We start from the raw sequence: 14,609 nt of genomic DNA on the forward strand, positions 1-14,609 counted from the left end.
AATTTCTAAACAATTTATGAATTTATTTTTTTATTGAATTTCGAAAGCCTTATTATCGATCCAATGTTTATCCACCAATCATACACACCATGTGAATACCATTGTGAATAATAATACTGTCGGAGCAAATGAACGAAACTAGTATAGTTGACAAATAGCAAAATTTTAACATGTATACAGAGGGCTTTTACTATAAGTTGAATCTAGTGACATCTTTGATAAAGTAATTCAGCATAAAATGTTTTCAAATATTGTTTTAATACATGGATATAACAATGGTATGTATTCGGTAAATAACAATTTGTAAAAACAAAATTAAAACGAGAAAAAGGCTGTTATTTACATCAATTGTGAAAAATGTACCCCATGGAATCCCACATTAATTTTTTCTGGTTATTAAACTTGACATCCATTTTATGGTAACAAACAAACCTGGAGAGTAGGGTGAAGATTTCATGAAAAGTTAAGGAGTGTGGCGAGTTGAACGGCGAATTTTGTATCTGTTCTAATAAGTGCAATATCTCTGAAGTCCCTGGCAATATTTGGTTGATCATCAAACTTGGCTGCCTTGTTTATGTCAGCAATCAAGATTCTATACAAACTGATTAAGAGAATAAATTGTTAATTTTGCATGTTTTGTATAAACAAAGGGAAATCAATCTTGAAGTGCCTGGTGGGAATTGGCTGGTTATCAAGCTTTGCCTGCGTTTTATGTCCACAAATATTTCCAGAAAGTTTGGTAAAATTGGATGATCACTGTTTTACTTAAAGAGGGGACACCATGTTTGTGTCGCCCCCAAACCGCCAAGGGTGTTCCATGATACATCCTGTCAAAAGATTGGGCATATAAAAAGCCTTTTTAAGAGTCATATGTAAGTAAAAGAGTGAGTGTACTAGTATCCAATCTGTACCTTAAATGACAATACCATTCTCAAGTTTAGCTCCACTTCTAAAGACACTCTTGTGTAAGGTCATACAGTAAATACTTGTCTTCATGGCATTTTCTCACTCTACCCTAGGGACATTGTAGGGTTGCAGACATTTGGCTGCATGTGAATAATAAGTTACATGATTGTTGTTTTTTGTTTTTGTTTTTTATTTCAAAGAGAATTAGTTTTTCTATGTAGTGGTAAAACATGGTACTTTTGGTCGGGGCATGGGGTCCAATACCAGCCCCAAAAATTGTCATAACTATGCCCTGGTTTGTGCATGAAACTGATTACTAGAGATTTTAACATGTATAGCATGAAACTGTGGGACTAATGCAAAAGAACGCTGTCAAGAAATAATAATCTATTGATTAAAAGCATTAAGGGTAGGTATCTCAGCAGGAAAAATGGATTTGACAAGGTTCAAGTTTTCCTAGCCTTGCTAAATAAAGTGACCCATATTCTACACTAACCTACTAGTAATATTCCCTTTACAAGTGTGTTACTTAAAGTATTTATAAATTGGTTAATTGAAATAAAAACAACCTAAGTCATTTTTTAAAATTCTATTTGACAGGTGAAAACTGGAAAACATTAACAACATATTTGTCTCACATACAATAAAGATATAGTATAATTGCATTATATAAACTCCAAATACAGAACAAATATATACAAAATGAGGAATGTTAATATTCCTTTCTTAAATTGTTTCCTAAAATATGTTATATATTTGGCTGATCTTATGTGAAAACAACACATGATCGCCATCATATATAACAAGTATTTACATATTTAAATTATGATACTGAAAGGCATAATAGTAATAAATATCAGCAAAGAACAGGAGGGTTATAAAAGTGAAATTTACAACAATTTTGTTTTCTTAAATTATTAAGGTGTTGATAAAGTTAAACACAACAATCTTATGAGCCGCGATTTGGGAAATCCAGGTTAACGTATATGCCTAAAGTATCATCACAGATATTGCACAGGCTAATCAGGAAAGACACTTTCGGCTTTTACAGAATTTTATTGTGGAGGAAGTCTCATCTAAATGAAAATCAAGCCGGCAGAAAGCCTAGTATAGGATAAGCCTGGCAGAAAGCCTAGTATAGGATAAGCCTGGCAGAAAGCCTAGTATAGGATAAGCCTGTGGGGACTGCAAAGGCTTATCTCAGACAATACCTCATGTACATGCATTAAGCTCAGTTTTCGCAGAGTCCAGCTCGTATAAACTTTGAACAGAAAATAATTTTATTTTTGTTTAAGAGCAGGTATTTATACTCATCTAGTAGAACCATAACAAACATGTATGAATGTTAATTTTACAATTTTGCATGTTTTATTAAATTATACTTCAAGAAAGTGTATTTTAACAGATTTGTAAAACATTAGGTAAATAACTCACGTAGAAAAGAAGTAAAAAGGATATGTAAAACACATGTATAAAACAAGTATTTAAAACAAAACAAAACAAGGTTATGGAAAAAAAATATTATGGTAAACATCAACAAGTTGTAAACACGATTTTGAAAAGTAATAAGCTAATTTTTAAGATTAATGTTTGCATTACACTGGCGGTGATGTTACTACAATATGTTGTGTTGCTCCTAATGCACACTATTCTCATAGTCTCACACTTAATGGAAAAGTATCAACATCAGACCTGCATATCATTGATCTTTTTGCAGGAATATAGTTCTGATTCATCAGGCAATACTGAGGTTACAAGTAACAATTGCCTAAAACAACAAAATGTCCACAAAAAATAAATTGATTGCACAAATATATTTTGAATGAAGTTTCAGTGTGTTCACAATTATCGCAATAAAATCTAAAATTTAGCTGTGCTGTAGAAAAACTGGGCTGAATGCATCTACTCCAAGTAGCCATTGAATAATGCATCTACCTCAAGTAGCCAGTGAAGAATGCATCTACCTCAAGTAGCCAGTGAAGAATGCATCTACCTCAAGTAGCCAGTGAAGAATGCATCTACTCCAAGTAGCCAGTGAATAATGCATCTACCTCAAGTAGCCAGTGAAGAATGCATCTACTTCAAGTAGCCAGTGAATAATGCATCTACCTCAAGTAGCCAGTGAAGAATGCATCTACCTCAAGTAGCCAGTGAAGAATGCATCTACTCCAAGTAGCCAGTGAATAATGCATCTACCTCAAGTAGCCAGTGAAGAATGCATCTACCTCAAGTAGCCAGTGAAGAATGCATCTACTCCAAGTAGCCAGTGAAGAATGCATCTATCCCAAGTAGCCAGTGAAGAATGCATCTACCCCAAATAGCCAGTGAAGAATGCATCTACCCCAAATAGCCAGTGAAGTCAACAAAGGTTAACCAGGGACAACCATTTTTGCTAACATTTTATTATTGTTTAAAGTCTCTTCTAAAGGGATGATGCATTATGCCATGCATTTAGCCCTAAGTTTACTATGAAAAGCTAAATTGAAAAGGACTCCTTTATGAAATAATAAACAAAGAATATTTAATTGTACAACACAATACTTTACAATATCCTGATTTCACATTACTATTAACATGTGTATCACATACATTTTAAACTCTTATTACAATAAAAGGAAAAAAAAGACCACTATTGTGAAAACACAATGCCCCCTACTGAGCTTTGAAGCTGCACAGCAGCTTCATGTATTTTAGAAAAAAATGATAAGTCCAAGGCCCATTACTTCGCCAAAAATCAATGGACCGGAAATAAACCCACAACTCATCTGTAGGTCATGTAGGTAGACTCGCCAAAAATCAGTGCAATATCTGAAAGCATTGCGTAAAACAACTCTGCAAAACGGAATGCCGCACGAATTGCAGACATTGTGACTGCTATATTCCACCCTATGGGGGGCATAAAAACAACTCAACAGGTAAAATATTTTGATGTTATAAAACTTGGTTATGAACATTACTGAAACAATCTCAATTCAGCCTGCACACATTAAGATAGGCTTCTGTTTATTTTATAGCTGCATCCATATATAGGTTACATCTTTTTAAAACATTTCATCATACAGTTTTCCCCCAAAAAGTTTATTTCCCCTATCAACTAAATTCGCCTTTTAGTTACATCTCACGAAATCATCCCACAATTTGGTGTCACACAATATTCTTTCCTCAGATTTGAAGGCTAGAACCTTCCCCTGCGCCTGAGGCTTTGTTCATCCCTTCAGAGACACAGTCCCTTTAAAACCAATATAATTTAACAGGCATACAAATGAATACAAGCGTTTATCAACTTAGTTCCAATGTAACTATTGCTCAGAACATCTAGTCAACAAGTTTAACTGTTTACAAGCAAGTTTTAATATTGATTCAGTCATTTTCTATTGACAAATATAGTCAGCATAATAAACCTTGTTTTTGCCACTAAAATGAAACTCATCCCAAATACATGTATTGCCTTTAGATCATCAATATTAAAAAAATAAACACTGCATTGTTGCTTATACAACATAGCGTTATAACGGACCGCACTATATTGGAGTTACAGTGTACTAGACCGACATGTAGAGTTGGGATCATCATTTTTGTTGAGTGAATATCATTAACTTGATGAATTTAAACAATATCAACAGTTACCTTACTGCTTATAGGATAGATTGTGGTAATATCCTAATGGACCTTTTGCGGTAAGAAGATGAAAAGATGAAAATAAGTTATATAAAAAGTCAAAACAACAGGTTAAACTTAAGATTAAAACAATGTGTATCCAACCATCATATTAAACAACAGATTTACTCTTTATTTCGTGCTAATATTCCTAAATTGCCAAGTATCTTAAATAACTTGCAAAATCAATCATACATGCACTTGTTTTTTTGGGCTCTGTTGTCAATCACTTCAATTACTTCACGTCTGAACATAAAAGACCATTGTTCAAATGAACATACCACTTTTCTGATTCGTTTACTGGTCCGCCAGCATGGGACTTAAAATTTTGCATGTACTGCAAGGCTGATAATAAATAAATAAGTTGCATGAGTCAACCAGTCGTAACTTTCTGTGGTGCGTCATTAAGTGGTCACTATCTGTACAGGTTCTGTAACTGATCACATGACGGTGTCTCCATGTTTTGAGCCCTCTCATATAACTTGGCATCGGCATAATTCCTAGCTCTCCATAACATATTCTCTTCTGAAAAGACAAAAAGAAATATAACTAAGTAAAGTTTTTCAGTGACCATAAATCTGGGTTCCTGATGTCATCTGCCCTTATCGCCAATTGCGATAGAAACGCAAAAATGGCATTTAAATTCCAAATTTGGCAATTTTTCAAAAGAAAAGGTTTTGTTACAGTAATAACAAAAGCAACTCTATTGAGCAACCAGTTTATGGCAGACACCTACTGGAGCAAATTAAGATAGTACAAACTACCCCAAGGGCAGTGTTTGATATCAGATTATTTGACTGGTTGTTTGACATCACAACATAAATGTTTTTTAAGGAAAATTGAAAAAACTGACATAAAATTATACATTTGTTATAATAACTTATTGACTTGATTGCTTCAGATGAAGTTTTTATTCACGAAAATAAATAGCAAATAAGAGCACATTTTGACACATTGGGGCAGCCTCATTCAAATATAGGTTGACTATTGGACAGTATAAGCAAGGAGGAAACCTTCCTTTTATGTTTTTCTAAACATCATTAAACTTTTTGTCCTTCATCATGATGTATTTTATCATGAATAATGTACTGACTGTTTAAATGTCAACAAATACAGATTTTTATGGGAAGAATGGATTAAGCAATCTGCAAGTAATATGAATGCTGTATATGTAATTTAATGGTGACAATTACATGTAAATATACCCTGAATTGTAATTGAAAAGAGTATGGCAACAACTTTTTAAAAGTGGCAATATTAATTGGCAACAACTTTTTGGAGGCAGCAAGAACCCTGTACATAAATTACATTTTCTTAGCAATGAAAGATCCCATGGTTAACAATGTTCATTTTAAACAGCACACATCTTAAAGTCTATATACAGTATTGGCGTATACTCCACCACAAACAACTCATTTGTATTTCGGACAATCTAAATAGAATTATTATATAACTGTAAAAAAATATTCTATGTTAACAGATAATTTTGCATCAATTGTAACTGTGAAAATTTCAGATTTTTAAAAGCTTGTAAGCTTCAGAGCTAGCGATTGAAATAAGAACAATCACTGCAATCCTTGCACTGGTCAATTTTGAACCGGGCTTTCTGAGATTCTCCAATTCATAAAGGCGGGCTAGTGACGTTTCCTTGTCTCAAACAATAATATAAGACTTTGGGAAACTTACTCTTACTGCTAATGTGGGCTAAAAATGTGACGAACAAAAATAACGTTCTTACTATAACTCCTTTCCCGCCAACAATTCTGCCGTAAGTTTGATACAAATTCCTCCTCCACTTGGCGCTCTATTCTCCGTAAATCACCAGCAAAATTTGCTGTAAAATCTTGCTTAACAAAATATGGTATGTTGAGGTTTTGTGTTTTTCGCTGAGCTGTATATTTACTGAAACAAAAAACATACCACTGTGTTTAAATACATGAAGGCCATTAAGCGCTCACCTGCGTTCAAGGTACAATAATCATTGCAGATAAGAACTGTTGACCTTGTTTTTTACTTCATGTGACCTAGTTTTAAACCTGGTCTGTATATGCTTAAGACACATCCTGACTTCATTGTAATTATGTTACAAGGCAATAAAAGTGGCAACAAGGCTGGTCTAAAATGTAACCTGGTAACCAAAATTTTGACTCCACCTAACCCAAATGAGAACTTGTCTTTGATTTTGTCTAGATAAACATCCAGATCAAGTTTCATCAAATTTAAGTCATATATATGGCATGTCACTTGACCCAGAAAAAAACTTTGCATGCATAGTAATGGATGAAAATTCTGATCAAGTTCCAGTGAAACATTTATTATATGTCACAGCTCATAAAATTAGCTAAAAGTGTTGAGGAAGAAACAAAAAAACACCATTTCATTAACAGCTGGCCTATGAGACTTACTCTGATTTTTGAAGGCTGAATACAGGATCGGATACAAACATGCTGCTGAGAAGGGAGATAACAACCAACAGAAGTATTGGAGCCAGCTGCAGTAACAGTGTAGCACTACCCTGAAAATGACAATCACAAATGTGTTTACATTAGTTTTCATAAATGCATATGAGCCTTACTCTGAGAATACGGGGCACAGACTAATCTGAAACAAAACTTTCCACTTTTATTGTATTTTTCATTTAAAGGAAGTCTCTTCTTAGCCAAAATCGGTTTAGGAAGAAAGTGACGTCCCTGATAAGCATTTGTGCATTAAAAAGGCTAATCTGGGAGGACACTTAGCACGTGCATTTAAAACCATTTTCCCAGAGAGGCAGATGCTGATATAAGCAGTTGTTTAAATAATTATTTAGTATTTATGGGAACTGACCTAATATTAACAATATATTAACTTAAATGAAATGGCTTTTAAAAAGCTGGTTCATATTTTGTTCACATGTTCCATGCTTATGATCAGTAGAACAGAATGGCATATTAATTGAAAGGAAAGTACATTATTCCAATCAAATTAAAATAAGAAACAGCTCTTCAAGATGCTATATTCAATACACAAAATATTGATAATTAATACCACAACATTGGAACACAATACAAGGAACTTAGGTAAATTGAAAAATACGCTTTTTAAGGATATGTCAACCATTCGCAAATCAACACATGTTTAAAGCCATTTTCCAGCTTTAAAACAAAAGATTTAGTTTAACTTCACGAAAGTAGATGCTCTACTCATCATAAAAGGGTTTCAAAACCTCAATTAGTATTGAACATAAGCAGTATTTGCAATTAATATGTGTACTCAAAAAGAACACATTTAAACAATTTGACAACACAAATCGTTATTGAAAACGTTATGACTTTGAAGGCTTGGCACTTAATATTGTATTCATCATTTAAAACAAATAAAGTTTCAAATAAGAGTCTGCCTATAAACAACTTACATCGTTAGAAGACTCTGTAGAAGCATATCGAAAATGCTGCCTTGTAGAGTGTGTATGTGAGTGACGTGATCTGCGTTGATAAACATTGCCTACATACAAATTGAGAAAGATTATTAAACCACATTCAGGACACGCACAACAAACAGATTGGTACTATCTGCCTTCATTTTGTAATTGCTTTAAGCTTGAAGGCAAATGCTATGATTCAGGGTTGTCAAGTTTATTTTTTATATAATTAACATACAATATTGTGGTTATAGACTTTCTATGAACAACCTTTCAGGTTCTGATCATTTTGAAGTAGTGATCTAATAAACACAGTGTATTTGGCAAAAATACTATCAACTATGAATGTAATTGGTTTAAGCGACAACCCAACATGCTTTTAAATAACAAATAGTACCGATTCATCTGAAGCTCTGTCAGCAGGGTATTTCTACATAATGATAAATTCTCCATTCTTAATAGTCACTGCGCTTTTTAAAATAATGAAACTGTTAAAAAAATTAATAATTGAATCCCATAAAATCATACCCAACCATCTCTTATTAACATAGCTTCAGATCAATCTACCAACCATTCACTGATATCAACATATGCATGCATTTGGTTTTGTTACTTTATCAGATACTTTACCTCATCGTTTGACCGTGACCTCGATGGATGATGTACATGACCTCTAAGACCTACCAAAACATGATGAAACAATTAAAAGCACCTCTCTTAGAATTGGGATGCTTCTTTCGTATTACCTGGGCTAGTGCATCAAAACTGAAGTTAATTTTTTTTTTTGAATTTAGACAAAATGTTACTTCTTACCTCCACCTCCGAAAAACATGTTAAACAGTTCTTCGGGTGATATATCTCCTGAAAATAGAAAAGGCCAATAGTCATAAAACAACTTGAATAAGTACATAACATTATTTTAAATTTCTTAATGGAGATGGATACATATCTGTCCATAATAAACATTTAATATCATCTGGGTTTTGCACATCTTGGCATAGATAAATGAGTATTGTTCATATTATAATAAATATTCTTCTTCGAAGAACTATGGGTTTAAAATACATTGCTGTCTAGTTGCTTGTGAAATCAATTTAATATGTTATTTGCACCAGCTCATTTAATTAAACTGAATCCATGTCACTCAATATTTTCACTTTTTATGTTTTCCTCTTCATGCTCTAAAAACAACTGCATACTGCATGATAATGCCACATGAATGCGCAGGTTCCAGGACTAATTCTGCAGTTTGCCAAATCAGCAAGTTTTACTACAGCCATGTTATTCGTCTTTAACTATAATATTGAGTTCTATAAATTATCTAAATAACAAGAATTATAACACAATAACGTCAATTCAGGTTATAAATCTAATGCAGGGGGAACTACCTTCAAATCCGTGAGAGTAATTGTACTGGTACTCCCCAGCACTACTGGTGCGTCTTTCTTCCTCAGGACCAAACTGATCATACTTCTTACGCTTCTCAGAGTCGTTTAACACCGCAAACGCATTACCCACAGCTGTCATTTAAATATATATATATATATATATATATATATATATATATATATATATATATATATATATATAGATAGATATATAGATAGATATTTAAATTGTATAATAGTGTGCAATGTAAAATAATAATATGATAAGCATGACATTTTCCCATTCAGTGTTCACTTTATTTACTGTGTGTATGGTATTTTAAAGACATGCAGCAACAGTAAAAGATCTTCAACTAAAATTGCTATCATAATTGTATGCTAAAAATTGCTAACCACAAGAGTTGAAAACATAATAAAGTCGACAATTATTTAAATACCAATATAAAAAGGTTTGTTATTTATTAAACAATGTTCAAAGCATTTATATTATGCTTATCACCTTTAAAAGCATCGGTGGCACCAGGAGCCTTGTTTTTGTCTGGATGCATCTGTAAGGCTAGTTTCCTGTACGCTTTCTTCAGGTCAGCTTCAGTGGCATCTTTTTCCACGCCCAGGATCTCATAGTAGTCCTTACATTTTTTCACTCTAAAACAGGCAGTTAATCTATAATAATGAGAAGCCTTCTTGCACTCTACAAAAGTCAATTTATTCAAAGTCATTATTAATGATATACATGCACCCAGTTTGTAATATGAGCTATTTCACTGAGAAAGCCTGAATTCTTATTTTAATTTTTGAAATCATGGATATTTACAATACAGCCAACATGAAACCAAAAATCTAAGCACCAAGTTTATAGAGGGCTTGTGTTAATTTTGATCTATATGTACTAACAGTCATCATCAGTCACAAGGAGTAAATCGAATATTTCCCCTGTTCCCTCAGTTGAAGGTCAAGGTCACAGGGGTCAAAATATGTGTGTGTGTATGGAAAGGCCTTGTCCATATTCACATGCATACCAAATATGAAGGTTTTATCTCAAGGGACATGGAAGTTATGAGCATTTTTCAAAACCTAAACGCAGAATTCGAAACCTAAACGCGGACCCTAAGTTCAAGGTCAAGGTCATAGGGGTCAAAATTTGTGTGCGTATGGAAAGGCCTTGTCCATATACACATGCATACCAAATATGAAGGTTATATCTCAAGGGACATGGAAGTTATGCGCATTTTTCGAAACCTGAACGCAAATTGTGACGGAAAGACAGACAGACAGACAGACAGACAGTTCGATCACTATATGCCCCCTTTTCTTCGAAAGGGTGCATAAAAATCAATTTAACCTTTTCACCACAGCAAGTTGTTCATCTGTGTATTCTTTTTCTTTCTTTTCTTCAGCACTTTCACTTGTTTTTTCCCGACCTACACTTCCACGTCTTTGTTTTGGGCCATTCATTTTTTCTCCTGTTTGTTGATTTGATCCACCTTTTTCAGCACGCTCCAGTAAATCTGCAACAACATAACTTTGTTTTTTAATAAATAGAAATTGATGAATAGAAGAATACAGAAAAATTTTGTTTTTGCCTTTTTGTTTGTATCATGTAATTAATATTATTATGTATGTCTCACGACGACGAAGAAAAGATGTAAAATCAGGGCTCGACATTAAAGGTAGTCCGACTGTCCGGGACAACCAAATTGTTAGTCCGGACAAGTAAATAAAGAATTTGCTAGTCCAACGGCGGGACAAGTGGTCATTATAATTGTATAACTTAGAAAAAATGCCTTTAAAGCCATCATTTCTGTGGAGATATCACTCAACTTTTCCGAGTATATTTTGTATACGTTTAATCGTAGAAGCCCGAGATATTCCGATAGTTCCATGTGATACATGTACTACACTGTACTGTTCACAAGGGAAGCAACCCTTAACATTTTTTCTGTGCCAAGATAACAAGAATATTCTCCCTTGTAAAGAATATGCATTTTACGACACCGGTACACACCGATCTTACAGACAATTAACGTAGTGACGTCCTCTCTATGTATAGAATGATTTTATTTTTTTTAATATCAGTTAAGTACTGTACATATACATCGCTTTTAACATTTTCTGTTTGATGTTGGCAACACACAAGTTTTTGTCAGGTATTATGGCTTTGTATAATGTTTAAAAATCAATTATCTTGAGTTTTCCTGTTATTCTAGTCAGTTCTTTTTGTATTGAAATTGCTTACAATTATGTTTACATGTATTTTGAACGAATCAAGTCTTTATGATTTGAGCATTTTGTATTATTTCATTATTTTGCAAAGTGCTGAGCAGAATAAGATATAATGGTCAGGACAAGTTGCTTTTTGGCCAGGACAAGTGAAATTATGGTCTACTTGTCCGACTGGACAAGTGGCTTCAAAAGTTAATGTCGAGCCCTGAAAATACAGTATTTTTTTACTATTACTAGTCTATATTGATTCAAATATCACGACTGGTATATTACATTACTTGAAAATAGTTCATATTTTCAGTATATTCGGTAATAAAATTTTGCGATGTAAAATCGAAAATACATCGCGAAAATAGGAGGCATAACGATATACACATTATAAATAACGCAAAAAGATTGATCATTTTACATATAAAATATATACAATTCACAAGGCATGCACAATTTGCATTCCTGGGTTTACCAAGTGACAATGATGACAATGACAATCAATCTACTGGCGTCAACTGGTAGTTACCTGGTACCAGTACCTAGTAAAATTTATTATGGAATATACTGAAAATATGAAAACTTAACAACTTTATTCAAGAAATGTAATATACCAGTCGACAAGTACCGCGATACAGTGGGGTCCCATGATACCAGTCGTGATATTTTAATCAATATAAACTAATAATTGTAAAAAAGGGTATTTTACAACTTTTCTTTTTTCGTCATTCATGTGTGACGGTACTTTTTCTTGTAATATTCTAAGCAATCAGTGGTTCGGCCCCTAAAATATTAACAATAAAAGAAGTAGAAATCGCAAAGGGTCGAACTTGTTTTGCTACAGAGTACAGTCTGACCCAAAAGGAGAATAGTTGAAGAGAACAGTTTGTTATGTATTACCTTTAGCTTTCTGAGTTGGATACAGTCGTTCAGCTTTATTTAGGAACTTTACAGCTTTCTCAAGGTCACCAGCCTCTAAACAACGTTCAGCAATCCGGATACATTTAAAGCAATCCTCTTTATTACCTTCCATTTTGGTTTTCATCCAACAATTATTTGGTACGTGGTTTATGATTGGTTCATGTTGAAATATTATCCAATTAAATACTAGTTAACAAGTAAGAACAATGACACATTGGCATTAAATGGTTATGTTGCACTATTAGATAGTTTTACGTGCAGTTCATACAATTTAAATATAGTGAATTTACAACAACAGACAACCAAAAACAATGCATTTTATTTCAATGCCTTTATAACAATTTCTCTTAAAAACTGAGAGAAAAATAGTAAGCGGGAAAGATTTAGATCAATAAAATGCAAATTCATCATAGTGACATTTCTAGAATTAGGTCTCGTCGGTGTAGTGGATAAGGTGTCAGCCTATCGATCGGGAGTTCGTGGGTTCGCTCCCTTCTCAGGGAGCGTTCTCGTTATCTCCTCCATAGACACCAAGTACTGGTTCTTCCCAGGAAACGGACTCGACAGTTTTCATATCTGCCTATAATAGGCCTTCCTGTAATAGTCTGCAATTGACTGTAGGAAGTACGAAGTAGAAGAATTCAAATCAGTCATCACTCATCATACGAAGCCATTTATTATGTTTAACCCACAACACTATAACTAATGGAATAGGTAAGTCGTGATAGCAATCGGAAGGCCCCATGAGCAAGAAGGAATTCATTCAACAGAATGAGTCCGATTTTGTTGACTGGGTAAATAAACGGATTTGAACCATCGTTGCGTGATCGATGCGTTGATAATATAACTTACCCCACCCGCCACCACCTGTACGGAGAAACGATAATTTAGCACGGTTATATTTACGAGTCAAGACATGGCTTAGATACATCATGTCTGACGACAGGCTCGCAGGACTATACATGATGAGCGTTCACAGGGATCGTATCAACACCGATAATAATATGTTCATAAAAAAACCATCGAGAAATTAGGCAGAGACCCACATCACCTTCACTTCCTATTCAGGGACTTAATTCATGCTAATTGATTGAATTCTCGCCTCGATTTCGCACGAATGAGTCATGTTTAAAACAAGTTTTTGAGCGTTAATTAATTGTACCATAACCCCATCCATGATTTGTTTGCATGTAAATGGGAGTTGATGTTCGTGTCTTGAAGACAGGGGTCATTCTGACCCAAATTGTTCGATTCAGGAATAATAATTTTACACATTTAGATTTTACACATTCCACAAACTTTTCCGCAAACCGATTGTCGAAGGGAGGGGGGGGGGGTCAGCTAACCCCATTTGCCTCCAAGTGCGGACGCCAATGTATGGAATGCATTTAAGTTACCCATTCAACTATTTTGGATTTTTAAAATTACTGTACTGGTCATGTACGTAATTCCGGCCACTTTTGGGACTATTTAAGAAAAATCTTTAGTGTTAGGCAACTGTTTGAAACTAAACTTCACATATATAATTCTGGGTTCAAAACTCACCTAGCATGAAAATTTAAATAGAATTAGATCGGTGAATGTTACTTAATGAACATAAAATGATGACATGTAAACTATCCATTTTCGTAGGTTAAATGTACCTTAAAAATCGACCACTTTTCGGTTTGATCTGCAGATAAAATTACAAAGCAATATCTTTTGACAAATGTCCTCAATTTCAGAGTATTAATCAATGTTTATACTATTAATATTTTTGACTTGAAATTTAAAATAAATGCGAAATTATTATACCATTTACTCCCCCTACCTCTTTTAATAAATATGAACAATGGGGAAACTGCTATTTCATTAAAAAATATTTGTTTTTAATGTGTTTAATAAATTTTTTCAAACATAGCTAAAAAAGTAAACACATTTTGTTTGAAAAGTTGACTTCAGTGTTGATTATTAGTAAACGCTTATATATAATATTTAAACATGTAATCTAGCAATATTCTTATAAAGGGAGGTAATTCATATATTAAAAATTTATATTTAGGTTCTGATTTGTATGTTTTGAATATAAGTTTTTGTACAATAAATTGGTAAAACTTTGATTAAAGTTTATTAGATAAAATAAAAAT

At 33.5% G+C, this 14,609-nt stretch overlaps 2 protein-coding genes across 29 annotated transcripts in view; one reads left to right on the plus strand and one right to left on the minus strand.

Moving 5' to 3' along the window:
* Positions 1-14,609, plus strand: part of LOC127868716 (40S ribosomal protein S14) — a 138,690-nt gene that overhangs the window by 116,676 nt on the left and 7,405 nt on the right. The window lies entirely within an intron of this gene.
* LOC127868694 (dnaJ homolog subfamily B member 12-like) lies at positions 1,484-12,629 on the minus strand. 28 transcript variants are annotated; one of them, XM_052410665.1, is made up of 11 exons: positions 12,463-12,629; positions 10,694-10,859; positions 9,851-9,996; positions 9,352-9,483; positions 8,777-8,824; positions 7,958-8,046; positions 6,969-7,078; positions 6,302-6,465; positions 3,248-5,088; positions 3,074-3,131; positions 1,484-2,957 (listed from the first exon to the last, which is right to left on the minus strand). In XM_052410665.1, exons 1-9 carry the CDS (start codon positions 12,605-12,607, stop codon positions 4,979-4,981), a joined length of 1,110 nt encoding a protein of 369 aa, XP_052266625.1. In that variant the 5' UTR covers positions 12,608-12,629; the 3' UTR covers positions 1,484-2,957; positions 3,074-3,131; positions 3,248-4,978. The 28 variants fall into 28 exon arrangements, with proteins under 28 accessions (XP_052266625.1, XP_052266638.1, XP_052266622.1 ...); XM_052410678.1 differs by having other exon boundaries at positions 1,484-2,841; positions 3,045-3,131; XM_052410662.1 differs by having other exon boundaries at positions 3,045-3,131.

This window comes from Dreissena polymorpha, chromosome 2 (assembly GCF_020536995.1).
Source record: "Dreissena polymorpha isolate Duluth1 chromosome 2, UMN_Dpol_1.0, whole genome shotgun sequence".
Taxonomy (NCBI): domain Eukaryota; kingdom Metazoa; phylum Mollusca; class Bivalvia; order Myida; family Dreissenidae; genus Dreissena; species Dreissena polymorpha.

Excerpts from the sequence above, each read along its gene's own strand:
- LOC127868694 (XM_052410665.1), bottom strand. The coding sequence starts at position 12,607 with ATGAAAACCAAAATGGAAGGTAATAAAGAGGATTGCTTTAAATGTATC. Across the intron at positions 9,997-10,693 it reads CAACTTGCTGTGGTGAAAAG|AGTGAAAAAATGTAAGGACT; the intron begins GTTAAATTGATT and ends TGCCTGTTTTAG. Across the intron at positions 6,466-6,968 it reads TTCAGCCTTCAAAAATCAGA|TAAATATACAGCTCAGCGAA; the intron begins GTAAGTCTCATA and ends TTTTTGTTTCAG.